The following is a 19,170-nucleotide window of genomic DNA, read 5'->3' on the forward strand; positions in this document are numbered from 1 at the left end:
TTAGTATTATTAAAATTTTTGTAACAAATTATTAATGCCAAATTTCCATTTAAAGTACTATATCCTAAAAACAACAATGCAGGAAACATTTAGTTCTCTCAATAACATAAATACCCAACAACTGCAATCAGTGTATTGCAAGTTCATTATTTCTCCCTATTTCTGGAATGTTTTTCTCACCATTCATTTCTATCCCTGAAGCTCTATCTTCATCAAATGCTACTATGTTTTCTAATTCATCAAATGCTAGTGTAAAGCTGCATCAAATCTTAAAGAAATGAGAATTGCTGCTCTATTAAAATAAAAAATAGTTACAAAGTCAAATAGAAATAAAAAACGACAAGAATTTTTCTTAGGACACAGTTAATAATGTCCTCACCCAAAGGCTTAAGAGTTTCTTAATACAGAACTTAATATTATAGCAATGATTCTTGGGTACGGTACTATGTTACCCTGAAATCATTCACTCTCTCAAGAACATGCTGCAGAAACTTCTTTAAAAATGTAAATCTGTTTTATTTCATTAACTGACTTATTTATCTAGCAAAATGTCCACTTTTATGGGAATTAAATAGTGAAAGGACAGCAATAACATGAGTAACCTATTTCAAGGATAACAGAAAACTGCCAAGTTTCAGGCCAAAGGGGCACATGCTGATATAGAAGCACTCCTTCTTACAAGGTTTCCCCTTTTTTAAGGTATTAAGTTTAATCTTATATCCAGTTGAACCTCAACACAACAGTAATGTCGCTCAAATAAGTGAACGGTGAAACAAACTGTGGTACCTACACACAATGGGACACTACTCAGTAACAGGAAGAATGAAGTACTGATACACACAACAGCTTGGATGAATTGACAGAGAATTACGCTGAGTGAAAAAAGCCAATCTCAAAAGCCTATATACTACGTAGTTTCATTTACGGAACATTCTTGAAATGATAAATTCTAGAAATGAAGCACATGGGATCTCTCTGTGTTACTTCTTATAACTACGTGTGAAACTACAATTATCTCAGAATTAAAACTTTAATTAAAAAAAATCATGAGATTTCACTGATATGTGGTATATAAACCAAAAGCAACAAAAGAACAAGACAAACAAATGAGAAACAGAAACTCATAGACACAGACAATGGTTTGGTGGTTGCCAGAGGGTAAGGGGGGTGGGGGGTGGGGGGTGGGAGATGAGGGTAATGGGGATCGAATATATGGTGATGGAAGGAGAACTGACTCTGGGTGATGAACACACAATGGGATTTATAGATGATGTAATACAGAATTGTACACCTGAAATCTATGTAATTTTACTAACAATTGTCACCCCAATAAATTTAATAAAATAAAATTTAAAAAAAAGAAAAAAGTGAAAAAAAAAATCATTAATATTATTTGGGTCACCTCAACCAAGAGCAGATTTAGGTGACATTCTCAGAAACTAGTCAGTATACAAAGCCTCTACCAGCCGAAAGAAGAAGGAATAGATAAAAATGACAAAATAGGCACAGAAAAAAAAAAAGTTAGAGCAAACAATAAAGAAAGTAGTATGGTTATTAATGAATATCTAATGAATATTTAGATATGTACAGCGACATATTAAATTTCTCTCAATACTAATACGATGATGATATGATGGAAAAAGCTTACCCGATGCTTTGCCTTAATTTTCTTCCTATATTCTTCCTTGTCAAATTTGTCCTCTTCTTGAAGCCTTTCCTTTGCTTTATCTAAGTTGATACCACCAGCGTCATCCTCTTCCTCGGTATCCTTCAAGACAGATTTCTGCATTTGTGGCCACTGCTGAACCAACTGCAGACAGGAAAAAGGTTAAGTATGGGACGGGAGACAGGGAACATCAACAGAAAACCATTTCCCTTTGTATAATGAGTTTGAAATGGTGCATATACACACTTTGTCTTACTACTTACATTTCTCAAACTTTCTAACAAACTTTATAATTAAAATGAGCAAGGCACACAAAAGACTGTCCCAGTTAGGATAAAATAATGCTGCCATAACCCAATGAGAGCAGGGTTAGAGGAAAATTCCATAAAGTAATTAGGAGGAGGAGGTAGTTGCCTCAACATCATTTCCAACAGTGTTCTTAGTATGTTATATTCCGAAACCAACCTGACTCCAAATGGTCTGCACAGGCCATAGCCAGGCTGACCAGAGGGCCCTTGCCACTGCCAGCTGCCATGGCACCTTGTGTGGATCTCCAACTCTGTACTGGGTTGTCTTACTTTCCTGGTTTTCTTACTAGAATTAATCTCCTTAAGGATAGTCACATGTCCTGCTCATGTATTCTCAAAGCCTAACACAATATCTGGTACACATTAGGTTCCCAAAACTGATTGATGGATCACACATCACAACACATAAAGACTGAAATAACTAAGTGTAGAGGAGAAAATTAGTTTGGGTTTCACAGGCCTGCTCAGATTTACATGATTTTACACATCGAGTTTATGGTTAGGAACAAGGTGACATAGAAGTCAGAACACTGATAGCGGGAGACCTGGTTAATGTCTTGGCTTTTTCACTAGCCAACTGCATAATCCTGAATAAATTACTTAATCTCTGGACATCTGTGTCTTTGTCTGAAAAATAAGGTTTGTTTGACTCAATAATCTTCTAGGCCTAACACTATAAAACTCTAGAAAATTTAGACAAAAACGATTCTCTTATTTTACCTAATAAGTGGTTACAAGAGACATTTAAGTAGCTGCCACTGTTTTTGAAAGAATGCTAATTAACCGGCAGGCAAATGTAAGTTGTAGGCACATACATCACAGGTATTAATGCCTCCTCCACTCTTGTCACCACCACAGTCATTCTTCAAGATGAGATTCCCACAGAGTCTCAACTTTTGGCACAAATAGGGGTCACAAATATGCTGTGTGAGCAGCCATGCAAGCAGTCACTGACACTGAATGCAGAAGCAGTGAGTGATCAGCTGTGACAGTGAGAATGCCACCCATTGCTCTGACTCCTTACCTCTTTTTCTCTCCAAGTGAAAAAAAGTCCAGCCCTCTGTGGGCGGAACAAATAGCAGTGTTTCTTTCGTGGCTATACATCCGAAGTTTCAATATGGCTCACAGAGCTCCTATCAGTGATAAGTTTACCTTGAAACATTTTATAGTTAAGGATTTACACTCACCTTGCAGCTAATTGGTATAATCTGTGCAGTTAAACTTAGCAGCACAGTAAGGAACCTCATTATCCTGACAGCACTAATCTTGTTTTACAGTTTGCATCTGATGTAATACAACTATATTCTAGTTTAGACTGTTTCTCAGGTGCCCACCTCTTTTTAGTAATTTCATAAAGATTGATTAATTATCAATTATATAGGCTTCCTCTGCAACTACCAACAACTTTGAATTACACTCATTTTGTTAGTTTTGATTTATACCCCATTTCACTCCATATTATAAGTGTAAGTCTGGGTTTCTGAATCGCTTCCCCAAAGAAACACCCAAATCTTTGTTAACTTCAAAATTAAAAGGAATTATATGCCACTGGATATGGACTGCTTAGACAGTATTTATACAAATAATGATGAAATACCTGATGTTAAATATTACAGTTGGTATAAAAAGCTCTGTGATTTTTATTGGGGTATTAGACAATGGTTCATTTGTGCAACAAACTTTTTTTGAGGGTTTACGAGATGTTAGGCACTGTTCTCAGTGCTGAGGACAGAGCAGTGAGCAGACAACAAATACATTCCCTCAGGCAGCCTGTCTCATTCCCCTGGACTGGAAGAAATGAACAACCACCAAATAAATGCAGAATAAATCACACAGTAAGTGCTACAGTAAGTGCTACAGAAACAAACAAAACAGACAGGGTGAGGGGAATGAGACCATGGTAGGTGTGGAGTGCTGTGTGCCATGTTAGGATGAACAAAGAAACCCGCAGGTTGGTGAGTGAAACTAAGAGATTCTATTCAGAAGACCCCGCTGTGACAACTAACTGTTAGCCATGACTCCTTAGGGAAGTCACTTGACTTTCTGGATGTCCTTCCTCTTTAAAAACGAATTTTTTAAAGAGGATATTAATTATACGCTCTTTAATATTCGTATGTAATAGAGTGACCTTTCATGAGCTATCTGTGAGTGGTAACCCCTTCCCTATTTTATGGGCATCTATTTACACTAAGATCAAGGTAATGGTGAGATGAAAACCAGGCACCTATGTGTCCGAGGCTATTTTAAAGCAGAGAATTCCTCCCACAGCAGGCCAGCAAATAAGAAACATTATTATCACCTCTAAAAAGGAGGAACTGCAAAGCAGAGAACTCTGAGTCCAGCAGAAGAAACTGTGACAAGTAGTTGTTACTATCTTGTGCTTGGTCCCATAGAATATTGGATGGATACCAGGACAAGAAAAATCTCATCTATAAAAGCAGAATTTAAAAGTTCAAAACCAACTCTCTTGTTATCACCAAGAAATATCTCAGTTTATAGTCAAAACATTCTTGCCTACAGGTGTATAGTTGACAAAATGTCTACAGTAAACAGCGAAAGGAAATGCTAGTGTGATTTAGAGAGAAATTTTTTTTCTCATTAATGAATGTTAAGTTAGCAGGAGAGTCAAAGTCTTTATAACACTTGGAATGTACAGTAATTCCTCACTTAACACCATTGATATGTTCTGCAATGTTAAGTGAAACGACCTATAAACAACCCAATTTACCATAGCCTAATTGATATAAACAAGAGTTAAGCTCCAAGTTAAGCTCATGAAAGGTTACTCTATTACATATTAATATTATCTTCATTTTTAAAGAGGCAGGAAATCTAGAAAGTCAAGTGACTTACCTAAGGAATAATGGCTAGCAGTTGGTGGTCATAGCAGGGTCTTCTGAATATCATCTCATCAATGTTATAATGAAAGGACATTATTTGAGGACCTGCTGTACCTCAAAAATGAAGCATTTAAGAATCTTACCTCCCCTTCATCAGTAAATGTTATCTTCTTATTCACTTTAAAATTTCTCTTCATTACTTTTTTTGCTTCTGCAACCTTGGTCACTTTTTTCTTGACAGTGGATTTAGAAGCTTCTTTCTTCTGTGTGAAAATATACAAAAAACAGATGATTAGGTAAATGGCTGCTTTATATTATCAATTTAACTCTGGCAATACACTGGCGGGATCACTTCTTAAATTATATAAATGTCTAACCACTATGCTGTATTCCTGAAATTAATATAAAATAATATTGAATATCAACTCTAATTGGAAAATTAAAAGGGGGAAAAGGTACAGGGGAATAAGAAATTCAAGTTTCCAGGTATAAAACAAATGAGTCATGGGGGTGTAATGTACAGCATGGGGAATATAATCAATAATATTGTGTTAGTATGGTACAGTGTCAGATGGTTGCTGGACTTTTCATGGGGATCACTTCTTTAGGTATACAAATGTTGAGTAACTATGTTCTACGAGGTGTGATCAACAAATACGGTGAATGTTTAAATTTTAAAAAATTATTACAGTAAAAGATACATTGCCATTAATCCTCCACAAAATATTCCCCCCTCGCTTCAAACACACTTATCCCATCGTTCTTGCCACTTTCTGGAGCAGTTCTGGAAATCCTCTTTGGTGAGTGTCTTTAGTTGTATCAATGTGGCTGCCTCAATGTCCTGAATTGATTCAAAATGTCTACCTTTCATGGTCATTGAGACTTTGTTGAAGAGCTGGAAGTCACACAGTGCCAGATCTGGTGAATAAGGTAGATGAGGACACCCCGTAATGTTTGTATTTGACAGAAGTTGCCATACCAGAAGCGATGTGTGACACAGAGCCTTTCCATTGTGATCACAAAATAGAGTGAATGCTGCTGCCGACTGCCATTCAATGGAAAGGCTGGGATCTTCAATACAGGAAGTGGTGCACTGAACCAGTAACAGTGCGTGACAAATTTCAACGTGTTCGGCGCAGTCAGCTGGGTGTGAGCTATGGTTGAGAGAAGGTGTGTTTTAAAGTGTGCCAGAAATCATCCTCCATCGTGACAATGCTCCATGTCACGCATCACTTCTGGAGTACAGCAATTACTATCAAATAAAAACATTACGGTGTGTCCTCATTCACCTTATTCACTGGATCTGGCACCAAGCGACTTCTGGCTCTTCTCCAAAGTCAAAATAACTCAGGACATCGAGGCAGCCACAACAGTGCAACTAAAGACACTCATGAAAGAGGACTTCCAGAACTGCTTCAGAAAGTAGCAAAAATGATGGGATAAGTGTGTTCGAAGCGAGGGGATGTATTTTGAAGGGGATGAATGGCAATGTGTCTTTTACTGTAATAAATTTTTTTTATTCAAACATTCACCACATTGTTTGATCATACCTTATACACCTGAAACATAATAAAATTTGTACGTTAGCTATATTTTAATAAAAATATTTTTTAAAAAGATTGGTGCATTTCATTGTATATAAATTTCTACCTCAAAAAAGAGTTCTGTAAGCAACTATTGAATTTTAGTTCATGCTAGGCAAGTTGAAGTATATGGGAGAAAGTATAATGATATGGGCAACTTGCTCTGAAATGCATTAAATAAAAAAGGATGACAGATGAATAGAAGGAGAATTGCATGATAAAGGTAATATGGTAAACGGTTAACTGTAGAATATAAGTGGTGGCTATTTTGGTATACAAAACGATACTTTTTTCAACTTTTCTGTATGTTTGAAATTTTTTGTAATAAAATATAAAAGTCAGTTCCAGGAAAGAGAGGAAAAAGTCACAATGCAAAAATGACAAGAACTGTCAGAACGGAATACAGATTAGTCAGAAAAACAATCCTGCAGAGTGGAATCTTGAAGTAATGCAGGTGAACTGGAAGAGCTTTAGGGAAATCCTGGTATGAAACCACTGAAATTATTATAAAAATCCTGGAGGTATTTGCATCTTTGCATTTTTATGGTTTATCATGGTTTCTAAAAGGGATCTATGATCGCTCCCTCCAAAAGAAAGAAAAACAGTTAAATTTTTTTGTTTGTTAAAGGGAAGCTACTGAAAGAAGGAACAGAAATGCCAACATGGGTGAAAAGAAGATACACGTTTATTATTTTTCCTGATAGGCATAGCCTTTGCTCTGATACTCCAGAATTATTCTTCACTCAAATATGCACTGAGTGTCATCAACACACAAGACATCATAGTACCTACTGGGGACAAAGCAGTGAAAAAGACAGGTGGCGTACCAAGCCTCCTTGAGCCTATCTCTATCAGTGGGGGAAAAAAAAAAAACCAAAACAGTAACCAGTAGAAAATATTATTTAATCACAAATGTAGCAGTGCACAGAAAAAATACATAGGATGAATGAGTCTATGTAATAGGGTGCCTTTCCTAGACTTTGCCATATGGGAAAATATTTTGTTTTGCTTTGTTTTGTTCTTTTGCCAAGCATATATTTTTAATTGTTACGTAATAAATATTTTTAAGTAATAAAATTTCGTGGGTTTGTGCCATACTTAGAAATACTTTTCCAACTAAAAGACTTTTTAAAAATGAATTTAACTCTTTAAAATGTTGATTTTACTCTTCTTAAAAGATTCAACATTGGCTCTTGGACAAGAGGGAAGTGCTCATTAATAATTTTAAATTTTTATTCATTAAGTCTCAAAAACTATAAAGTATACCTATTGTTAGGGAGAAGTTCTATTTTTGACTGTAAGACTTTATCTTATTGGTACAAAAATGAAATTTGCAGCAGCCAGAAAGTACTATGAAATATTTCCTGACAAGATTTAAAACATCAAAATGAAATTTTCATTTCTATTTGCACTTCTTCCACAACTTGTATGCTAGACTTCAAAATAAAATGCTAAAAGGGAAATGTCATAAAATACAAAACTGAAAAAGCATCACGTCATTCTCAAAGACGCAGTAGGAGGTTGCCACAAATAACCCGGAAGATAAAAGAACAACAAATTAAGAAATACAAACTGGTAGTTATGAAAGAGTCATGGAGATGTAACGTACAGCACAGTGAATATAGTCAATAATATTGTAATAACTATGTATAGTGCCAGGTGAATGTTAGACTAATTGGAGAGATTACTTCGTAAATTATATAGATGTCTAATCACTATGCTGTACACTTGAAACTAACATAAAATAAAATAAAAAAGAACAACAAAAACTGTTGCAAAAACAATTATGGTTCCTGTTAGAAGAACCATGTTACTTAACATTGGCTACAAGATTCAAAATATAGTCAATTAAAAAGACCTACCATAGTCCCAGTATTGGTTAGGCTACTACTCTTTAAAATAACATTTAGGTTCAATAAAGATTTGCCTTCCATGGAGAGGGAAAAAACCTACCTTAATATAAGCATTACTACTAGATATTCTAGAGGGGAAAATTAAAGTATCATATTGCAAAAGAAAGAGAAAAAAAGCATAAGGAAACAAATGTTACAATTTAAAGGGAAAGATACTCTTTAAAAAATCAGATTTGTATGTTTCCTTAAAGTAGCTTCCATATGCATCACTGAATAATTAAGAGTTTATAATAGCAACTGTATCTAAAACTGAAGGAAATCAACAAAATAAAGAACTTTCAAACCTGGTGGAGACTTTAGAGATTATCTATTTTAGCCTATGTCCTCGTTTTAAAGATAAGGGCATTTCCTAGCATTTATAAATGCTGTTGCCTCAAAGTCTAAATGTACTTAACTTGAGATATTTCCATTGCATATAAATATCCAAACCCTACTAGAACTTATATGACTTCTTTAAAAAATAAAAAATGAAAAAAGCAAAACAACCCCCTGCTATATAAGCATATTTCCTTTGTCATTCTAACTTCACTGAACTGCAATATTTCACACATATCTCTACAGTACAAATTAAAGATATATTATTTGACATTTTATTTTAAAGCCATTTATAAAATCTTTTCTTAAAAAATAAACTTCCTCATGATTAGTAACGTTGAGCACCTTTTCATATAACTATTGGCCATTTGTATGTCCTCTTTGGGAAAAAGTCTATTCAGGCCCTTTGCCTATCTACCTACCTACCTACCTACCTATCTATTTATTTTTGCTTTTTTAGTTATATGGTCTTTATATATCTCAGATATTAACCTCTTACCAGAAAAATGGTTGGAAAATATTTTCCCCCATTCCAAACATAGTTTGCCTTTTTAATTTGTTTCATTTGCTGTGCAGAAGCTTTTTAGTTTGATGTATCCCCATGGTTTATTTTTGCTTTTGTTACCTGTGGATTTGGTGTCTTATACAAAAGATCATTGCCAAGACCAATATCAAGGAGATTATTCCCTGTTTTCTTCTAGGAGTTTTAATCATCAGGGAAATGAAATAAAAAACACAGTGTGATATCACTTCACACCTGTTAAGATAGCTATCATCAAAAAGACAAGAGATAACAGGTGTTGGCAAAGATGTGGAGAAAAGAAAACCCTTGTAACACTGTTAGTGGGGATGTAAACTGGTTTAGCCACAGTGGAAAACAGTTCGGAGGTTCACCAAAAAATTAAAAATAGAAACTACCATATGTTCCAGCAACTTACTCCTAGGTACATATCCAAAAGAAATAATAAAATCAGTATCTGGAAGACATATCTTCACTCCCATGTTCACTGCACCATTATTCAAGTGAATAGATTGATTCAAGTGAATAGATTCCAAGATATGGAAACAAGCTAAGGGTCTCTCAAAGGATGAACAGATCAAGAAAATGTGGCATGCATATACAATGGAATATTATTCAGCCATGAGAAAAAATTCTGCCATTTGCAACAACATGGGTAAACCTGGAAGGCATTATACTAAGTGAAATAAATCAGACGGAAAAGACAAGCACTATATATAATATCACTTATATGTGGAATCTTTAACAGAAAAAAAAAAAGGCCTATTTCATAGAACAAGAACACTGGTGGCCAGGTGCTGGGGAGAAGGAGAAATGAAAAGATGTAGGTCAAAGGGTACAAGCTCTCAGTTATAAGATAAGTAAGTTCTGAAGATCTAATGTACATCTTGTTGACTATAGTTAACAGTACTGCGTTGTACACTTGAAATTTCCTGAGAGTAGGTGTTTAGCATTCTCATCACAAAAAAAGAGCTGACTGTGAAATGATAGATGTGTTAGTTATCTTTATCTTGGTAAACATCTCACACTGTATTATGTATACAAAAACATCACATTGTACACTTTAAATATATACAATTATATCTGTCAATTGTTCTTCAATAAAGCTGAGGGAAAAGAACCACCACCACAAGTAGAAAAAGTATGTTTGTAAAATATTTGCAAAAACTATAGTTTTAAAATTAAGAGCCACCTAAAGGGTAGAGAGTTTCAGTCGTGTAAGATGAGAAGAAGTCTGGAGATTGGTTGCAACACAAGGTAAATATACTTAACAGTACTGAACTCAACACTTAGAAAAGGTTAATGTGGTCAATTTTATGTTATGTGTATTTTACCACAATTAAACATAAAATTAATAGTCATCTAAAATATAACTGGACTTCAGTTTAAAATGTTCTTACAGGAACAGAATTTGTCTTTTCAGAATTCCTACACAAATGTAAACTTAAGACAAAGTAATAGTCCTAGAATTGCACAGCAGCTGGATCATGGGAGCAGAGTGGGCAATGCCAGGGAAGGCCACGGGAGACCCTCGAATACAAACCAACTAATATGATATGAAACAAGAGTGCTTATAAACTATAAATTATAGAAATAATCTTATAATGGTCTAATAAATCTCACAGGATTTTTTTAAATGTCCACATTTACCAATCTCATTGTTTAAAGTTTAACAGAAGGCAAAAAACTGTAATAATCTTTGGTAATATGCATATTCATGAAATCGAGAATAAAAGAATTCAAGAGAATGATGAAATCCAGTGCTGCCTCTACCCAAGTCTCAGTTACCATAATCTCTGGAATAGATTGATACTAAGTATTAGCCTGTTTATCAACAGACTTTGCATTCACTCTTGCCCCATTGTAGTAAGCCCTAGTAATCACTCATTTTCTTGTTTTGTTTTTCCTAATGAATTGTAATCTTCATGAAGGTTAAGATCATTTGCATTACATTTGCATCCCCAGGGCATCACAGAGAGGCTGGCATATAGGAAGCATTCAAGAAATATTTCTTGAAAGAAGAATTGGTGAGTAAATTCTCACTTGAATAAAGCATTCCTTCATTTTCTGCTCGTTAACAACCATAGTCAAATCTTGTCCGTGATCATTTAAATTAGAAAACCACAGCTTAAATAAGTTGAGTAATTTGTTCAAGGTTGCATAATTTAAACCAAAGTGCATTTCACTTTGTTGTTCACATTATACAATGCTTAGTTGATTTTTGTTAAAACTGTCTAAGGTTTTAACACCATAATTTGCCTCAATATGTGCCTTTTAAATTTCTATCAACTTTGGAAGAATTTTAGAAAATTGTTATTTTGAGAAACTTATACCTTTTTTCAATGTTTTATTTTATATCCCATTAAGAAGAGCTTTCTCAGATTCTACTTTCTGATATCGTATTTGTATTCACTTCTAAAATAATTGTTTTCACATCCTAACATAAATTTTAAATGCTGACTATGCCATTTCAAATTACAAGACTAACCCCTACTTCCTTTCCGATGAGAATCACAGGTATTAGAGAACTTGTTTGTATGAGATACTTACTTGTCTCATTACTTGATACCGACACTTCATAAATTTTACCTAGAAGACTACCTAAAGACACATTCTATAAGTCTTTTCATTTTGTTTTGTATTTTACAGATAATGTATGTTTATTCCAGGTGTAAGCCTACATATCCTATAAAAGTTCCTCATTTTTCAAATCTAGATTAGTCCTTGTGTGATTACATTAAGAAACAAACCATAAGTAAATGTTAATTTCTTTCTCTATTCTGTACAGTCAATAAGGCCATACACTACTATTTTCTTTGGAGTCTGTGAACTGCAATTCCAATGCATAAAGTGATGAAAATAGTTAATGAATCCTACAATATATCAAGCAACAATCACAAAATATTATGAAATAGTCATGATTCTTTTTTAAAATCATCTTAACGGGTCAACATTAACAGGAAAACAGACAATTGAGTATTGCTTATTTCTCCCCCACCCTCCCCAGACCAAAAACTATGTAGATATGTAGTCGTGATCTCAGTTTTATTTGCACTTACTTCCTTCTGGTTACAGAGAGTCATAAGCTATAACCATTCTACGTTTTTTGATTGCTAGATTCCTCCTTCCTTCAGGATTCCTACTGCCCAGATCCACAGGCTTGGAATACTTGCCAGAAACTGCTTTTTAACCTGTTAAACAAACTCTTCCTGACAATGTGTACCTACCACCTTCAATACAGAATGCTTTCAGAAAAATAACTTTCACATCTCCAATACAGCTTCTACTTCCCTCTATTCCTCCTCTCATTTTTCAGATGTAATTCTCCCACCAAACCCTCATTCAAATGCAAGTGGTTTTTCCTTGAATATATTTGTCTTCTTTTCCTCATCAATTTCTTGTCAGAATCAACACAAAATTTTCCTTGATTTTGAAAAGCCTCTTAATACCATTTCAGCGTAAAAATTCTTTGAATCTGTCATTGCCCCCAATTAGTCTAGGTAAGATTTAAATTTCCTTTCTCCACTCAAGCCATATTTTACTTCGCTTACTTCCTTACTCTAAGCCTTATCCCGAACTGAGTTTCATGGCCAGCCAAATCCATCACTGTCTTTGTCTTATTTATTACTTTAAATGGTCCCCGCTACCTTTTTGAGCAGTTACTTATACAGTTGGAATGCATAAAGGATAATTTTCATATTCCTCATTTAATTTCTTAGGAAATTTTCTTTAGTTCACTGAAATTGTCAGGCCGTTTACTGCTCTATTTTGCTAGCCAGAAAATACGTGTTATTTGCTCCACACCACGCCCCTCAGAAACAAAAAAACAAAAACAGATATTTCCTGTTTTTAACAAAATTATGGAACCAGTCACATTTTGCCTTAGGAACCCAATTTTTAACCTGCCACGTTTAATACATATTTCTGTATTAGGAAATAGGCAGCTGGAAGCAATTTGAAGAAATGGAGCTTGACACATACCTTTTAGGGTCTCTTTTTCGACTTCAAAAAATTACAGAACTAAGATATACACTAAAATGAAACTAGGCTTGGTACAGGGTTAGTTAAGCCATTTTGACACACTATTTTACGACATCTAAGAGTTGCTGATGCCAACTTCCCAGGCCACCAAGACAAGGTAATCACAGCCACTGGCTATCCATGGTTCTAATAGCTGACATTTTTCTAAATTGGCTGACATTAGTAAATCACAAGACATGTATGGAAGGGATCTTATTTCAAAGAGAAATAACAAGCATCACTACCACGTCCATTCCAAGCCATGTTTACAACTATGTGTACAGTCAGGTTTCTAAGCTCTGCCTTCTACTGTACAAGAAAGTTAGCTAAGCAAAAAGTACTAAATGAAACGTCAATGGCCAGCCTACATGTACCACATTTCAACAAGATGTGCTTGGATGATGTCTAATCATTTAAAATAGGCTATTCTTAAAAATACACCATTCATAAAATAGTGGGGTGCAAAGCTATGTGGTGATTAAAACTACCGACATTATGAACCATAGAACTTGGAAGGCTGAAAAGGCCCTCCAAGATCACCTCGAGAAACAGCACTGCATGCACACACACACTCAGAGGTTAGAAGAATTTCAGGATCACATAGCAGTATCAGCAAAGTTAGGGCTAGAACTCGAAATCCTCCAAAACCCTAATCTGTGCTTGCCCTGGACACCACATCTACTGGTAACAACAGTACTCTGTTTCCCTGAAAATAAGACCTAGCCGGACAATCAGCTCTAATGCATCTTTTGGAGCAACAATTAATATAAGACCCGGTCTTATATTACATCACATTACATTAGACCCGGTCTTATAGTAAAATAAGACCGGGTCTAATGTAATGTGATGTAATATAATATAGCATAGTATAGTATAATATAATATAATATAATATAATATAATATAACATAACATAACATAACATAACATAACATAACATAATATAATGTAATGTAATACAATACAATATAATATTATAATATATAGTATAAGTAATATAATATAATATATAGTAAAATAAGGTCAGGTCTTATATTAATTTTTGCTCCAAAAGACGTATTAGATCTGATTGTTCGGCTAGGTCTTATTTTCGGGGAAACATGGTATCTTAGAAGCATCTCAGAGACTACACTTTCCTTTGAGAATCATAATTTTTCTGAACAATACTAAGACACCCTATAAAATGGAAATCAAAAGCTGGTTGACAGCAAGAGTTTTTAAAATGGAAATAATCCCTCAAAGAATTCATTTAAAAAGTGGTCTTTTTTTTATAGAAGGATCACAGCTATGACTAAATCTGACCTCCATTTTTTTTCATCTCTCAAAAGCATAACATAAACAAGTATTGTCCTTCAATGCTCTACAACTTTGTCTTTTTTTTATTCCTGGAAAATTGCAGGTTGCATGCAGTGATTAACACAATTTCCACTTGCCCTCCTTAGCACTTAACATTAAAAAAATTTTGACAGCCATTAAAAGCTGCCGACAGATTGTTCATTCGTTTTTTTCCTCCACCTTGCAATGAGTCACTACTATTTCATTAATAAATTTGTAACACTAAAATGTAGTATTTAATTACAACTTAATAAATACTACTGTAAACCACAAATCCCAAAGAATTAAAATGAAAATTTTGCTAGATTCCAAACTCCATAAGCTATATAGCCAAGGAACTTTTTTTGAATAAATCACTCTTTTCTTACTGCCCCATCCACAGACTAGAAAATGCAGAAGCTATCAATATGCTTAAAATTCTTTCCCGAAAGACAAATTTAAGTCAATTAAGTAAAATGCAACACTGGCTATCAAAATTTTGAGAACTTTTCTCACTTTCTACCCTCAGCCATTTCAGTGATATATCTCATGGTATTTCTTATATTCTATTTCTATTTTGAAGAGATTCTTCCATACTTCTATTTGCCCCTCTTAGACACTAAACTCCCTGAAGATAAGGACTTTGTCTTACCTTTTAATTCCTAGAGTAAGCACCCACTCTGTGCCTGAGCAAATCAATAACTATTTGTGCAGCTGAGCTGAGTCTGGGCCAGTACTCCTGGGCACTGCCAGACTTCCTGGACTTCTTAGGGTACCACCTGTCTTCCCGGACACAGCCAGGGTTTCTCAGGGCACCACCAGTACTCCTGGGCACTGCCAGACTTCCTGGACTTCTTAGGGTACCACCTGTCTTCCCGGACACAGCCAGGGTTTCTCAGGGCACCACCAGTACTCCTGACTTCCTGGACTTCTTAGGGTACCACTAGTTTCCCCGGGCACAGCTAGGATTTCTCAGGGCACTGCCACTTTCTCTGGGAACAGCCACACTTCCTGGACACAGCCAGGGCTTCTCAGGGCACCACCACTCTCTGTGGGCACAGCCACACTTCCTGGACACAGCCAGGGCTTCTCAGGGCACCGCCACTCTCTGTGGGCACAGCCACACTTCCTGGACACAGCCAGGGCTCTCAGGGCACTGCCACTCTCTCTGGGAACAGCCCGACTTCCTGGGCACAGCCAGGGTATCTTCAGGGCTCAGCCAAACTTCCTGGACACAGCCAGGGCTCTCAGGGCACTGCCACTCTCTCTGGGAACAGCCCGACTTCCTGGGCACAGCCAGGGTATCTTCAGGGCTCAGCCAAACTTCCTGGACTCAGCCAGGGCTCTCAGGGCACTGCCACTCTCTCTGTGCCTCTCAGGGTACCCTGCTGGAACAACAGCGACTCACAATCAAGGTGCTTACATATTCTCAATGGCGGCCAGTCAAGAGACAAAAGCAAATATCCCCCAGTTCCACTAACAACAGTTCCCAAACAAACAGTCAAGCAGTCCATTAAATTAGGGATGGAAGGCAATTCCCCATAGTCCATAGTCATTCACCAGGGCTGTCCTGGGGGTGAGGGACGACCTTGACCTCACCCTCATCTCCCACGGAGGACTCAGCAAGCGTTACCTCCTGGGACTATAAGTCCTGCATCCAGGCTGCCTGAGCAGGAACTTCCCCGGCCCACAGGGCTGCAATAACCTTCGCTTTCTCCGGCCTGTGCTGGTTGGGGAACCGTCCACATCTTTCCACCTCTCCACGGGGCTCCATCTCTGCAGCAGCTGCATGGCTTTTCCTGTGCTGGTGGGAGAACCGTCCACGTCCTCCCACCCCTCCACGGGGGTCCAGCTCTCCGGCAGCTTCTCCTCCTGGTCTTCCTCAGACTCACGCAGAAACTGCTCCACCGCACTTCGGAGAGCTTTGGCCAGCACCATATCCTGCCGACTACGCCATGTGTCATGCGGGGGACCCTGCTCGCTGCGCCATGTGTCGTGCTGGGGACCCTGCTCGCTGCGCCATGTGTCGTGCGGGGAGGCCTGCGGGGTCTCTGGTCCCGCTCCCCATACAAGAACGCAGGATATGGTGAGGCCAAAAAGGAACACCCACGGAGCCATAGGTAGGGGAGTCATACCACTATATTCTCTCTGGCGGCACTATACTCTCAATGGAGGCTGGATCCACACTGTCCGCAAACCGCCATCCACACTCGCCAGCCCAGCCGCCATCTTCTTGCTAGCCCCATCCTTCTTCTCTTTCTCTTCCTTCCCTTCTCTCCATAGCCACAGCAGTTATATTGTGGCCAATGGCTCACTGGTTACAGCTGACGGCCAACTAGCCACAGCTGATGGCCATGCAATCACAGTTGGCCATTTACTACCTGAGCCAACACCTTTCTATGTGAGGCCGAGAGCCTGGAAACTACTTTCTGGGGCTCCGCCCCCACACATGTTTACAACTATGTGTACAGTCAGGTTTCTAAGCTCTGCCTTCTACTGTACAAGAAAGTTAGCTAAGCAAAAAGTACTAAATGAAACGTCAATGGCCAGCCTACATGTACCACATTTCAACAAGATGTGCTTGGATGATGTCTAATCATTTAAAATAGGCTATTCTTAAAAATACACCATTCATAAAATAGTGGGGTGCAAAGCTATGTGGTGATTAAAACTACCGACATTATGAACCACAGAACTTGGAAGGCTGAAAAGGCCCTCCAAGATCACCTCGAGAAACAGCACTGCATGCACACACACACTCAGAGGTTAGAAGAATTTCAGGATCACATAGCAGTATCAGCAAAGTTAGGGCTAGAACTCGAAATCCTCCAAAACCCTAATCTGTGCTTGCCCTGGACACCACATCTACCGGTAACAACAGTACTCTGTTTCCCTGAAAATAAGACCTAGCCGGACAATCAGCTCTAATGCATCTTTTGGAGCAACAATTAATATAAGACCCGGTCTTATATTACATCACATTACATTAGACCCGGTCTTATAGTAAAATAAGACCGGGTCTAATGTAATGTGATGTAATATAATATAGCATAGTATAGTATAATATAACATAACATAACATAACATAACATAACATAATATAATGTAATACAATACAATATAATATTATAATATATAGTATAAGTAATATAATATAATATATAGTAAAATAAGGTCAGGTCTTATATTAATTTTTGCTCCAAAAGACGTATTAGATCTGATTGTTCAGCTAGGTCTTATTTTCGGGGAAACATGGTATCTTAGAAGCATCTCAGAGACTACACTTTCCTTTGAGAATCATAATTTTTCTGAACAATACTAAGACACCCTATAAAATGGAAATCAAAAGCTGGTTGACAGCAAGAGTTTTTAAAATGGAAATAATCCCTCAAAGAATTCATTTAAAAAGTGGTCTTTTTTTTATAGAAGGACCACAGCTATGACTAAATCTGACCTCCATTTTTTTTCATCTCTCAAAAGCATAACATAAAAAAGTATTGTCCTTCAATGCTCTACAACTTTGTCTTTTTTTTATTCCTGGAAAACTGCAGGTTGCATGCAGTGATTAACACAATTTCCACTTGCCCTCCTTAGCACTTAACATTAAAAAAATTTTGACAGCCATTAAAAGCTGCCGACAGATTGTTCATTCGTTTTTTTCCTCCACCTTGCAATGAGTCACTACTATTTCATTAATAAATTTGTAACACTAAAATGTAGTATTTAATTACAACTTAATAAATACTACTGTAAACCACAAATCCCAAAGAATTAAAATGAAAATTTTGCTAGATTCCAAACTCCATAAGCTATATAGCCAAGGAACTTTTTTTGAATAAATCACTCTTTTCTTACTGCCCCATCCACAGACTAGAAAATGCAGAAGCTATCAATATGCTTAAAATTCTTTCCCGAAAGACAAATTTAAGTCAATTAAGTAAAATGCAACACTGGCTATCAAAATTTTGAGAACTTTTCTCACTTTCTACCCTCAGCCATTTCAGTGATATATCTCATGGTATTTCTTATATTCTATTTCTATTTTGAAGAGATTCTTCCATACTTCTATTTGCCCCTCTTAGACACTAACTCCCTGAAGATAAGGACTTTGTCTTACCTTTTAATTCCTAGAGTAAGCACCCACTCTGTGCCTGAGCAAATCAATAACTATTTGTGCAGCTGAGCTGAGTCTGGGCAAACCAAGACCAATTTTCATTGGGAACAACATTCAATGACTGTACTTGCTTAAATAGTATAAAAATAAACAAACATAATATTTCACATTGAATTTGACACTTACTTGTTGAGAAAACTGATTCCCTGACCCTGGGCAACAGAGTGTGATGCAAGGAGGAGAATTGTCTGAAAATGCTGTCAAAGAGTCACCGTGGGCACTTAAACAGTGAGCTGGAATCGTCCCCACAAGAAAGGCTAAGGCCACTCAGCTACAGGCAGCACCAGGGGTTCTTCCCTGAGCAGGGCAGGCTCAATTTCCCATGAGCTCCAGGTCTCCATATGCTGGACAGATGAATTTCTCAGATGACTGCAGGCATCCACACAATACTGTCTGGTTCCCTACTAGTTTGTGCGACTACTCACTACAAGGCTGAATCTACCACTTGTTCTATAATAAGGGGAGATAATGTGGGACAGCGTATCTTCACTAGAATGAAAATCTATGTTTATATACT

The 19,170-nt window shown here is 36.8% G+C and overlaps 1 protein-coding gene across 2 annotated transcripts in view; it reads right to left on the reverse strand.

Moving 5' to 3' along the window:
• Positions 1 to 19,170, reverse strand: part of DDX10 (DEAD-box helicase 10) — a 289,111-nt gene that overhangs the window by 108,546 nt on the left and 161,395 nt on the right. For both annotated transcript variants that reach the window (XM_019714905.2, XM_019714904.2), the window contains exons 14-15: positions 4,958 to 5,077; positions 1,649 to 1,810 (exon numbers count right to left, since the gene is read on the reverse strand). In XM_019714905.2, coding sequence (XP_019570464.2) covers positions 1,649 to 1,810; positions 4,958 to 5,077 — 282 coding nt within the window. The remainder of the gene's footprint in view (positions 1 to 1,648; positions 1,811 to 4,957; positions 5,078 to 19,170) is intronic.

Source organism: Rhinolophus sinicus, linkage group LG06 (assembly GCF_036562045.2).
Source record: "Rhinolophus sinicus isolate RSC01 linkage group LG06, ASM3656204v1, whole genome shotgun sequence".
In the NCBI taxonomy this organism is placed as follows: Eukaryota; Metazoa; Chordata; class Mammalia; order Chiroptera; family Rhinolophidae; genus Rhinolophus; species Rhinolophus sinicus.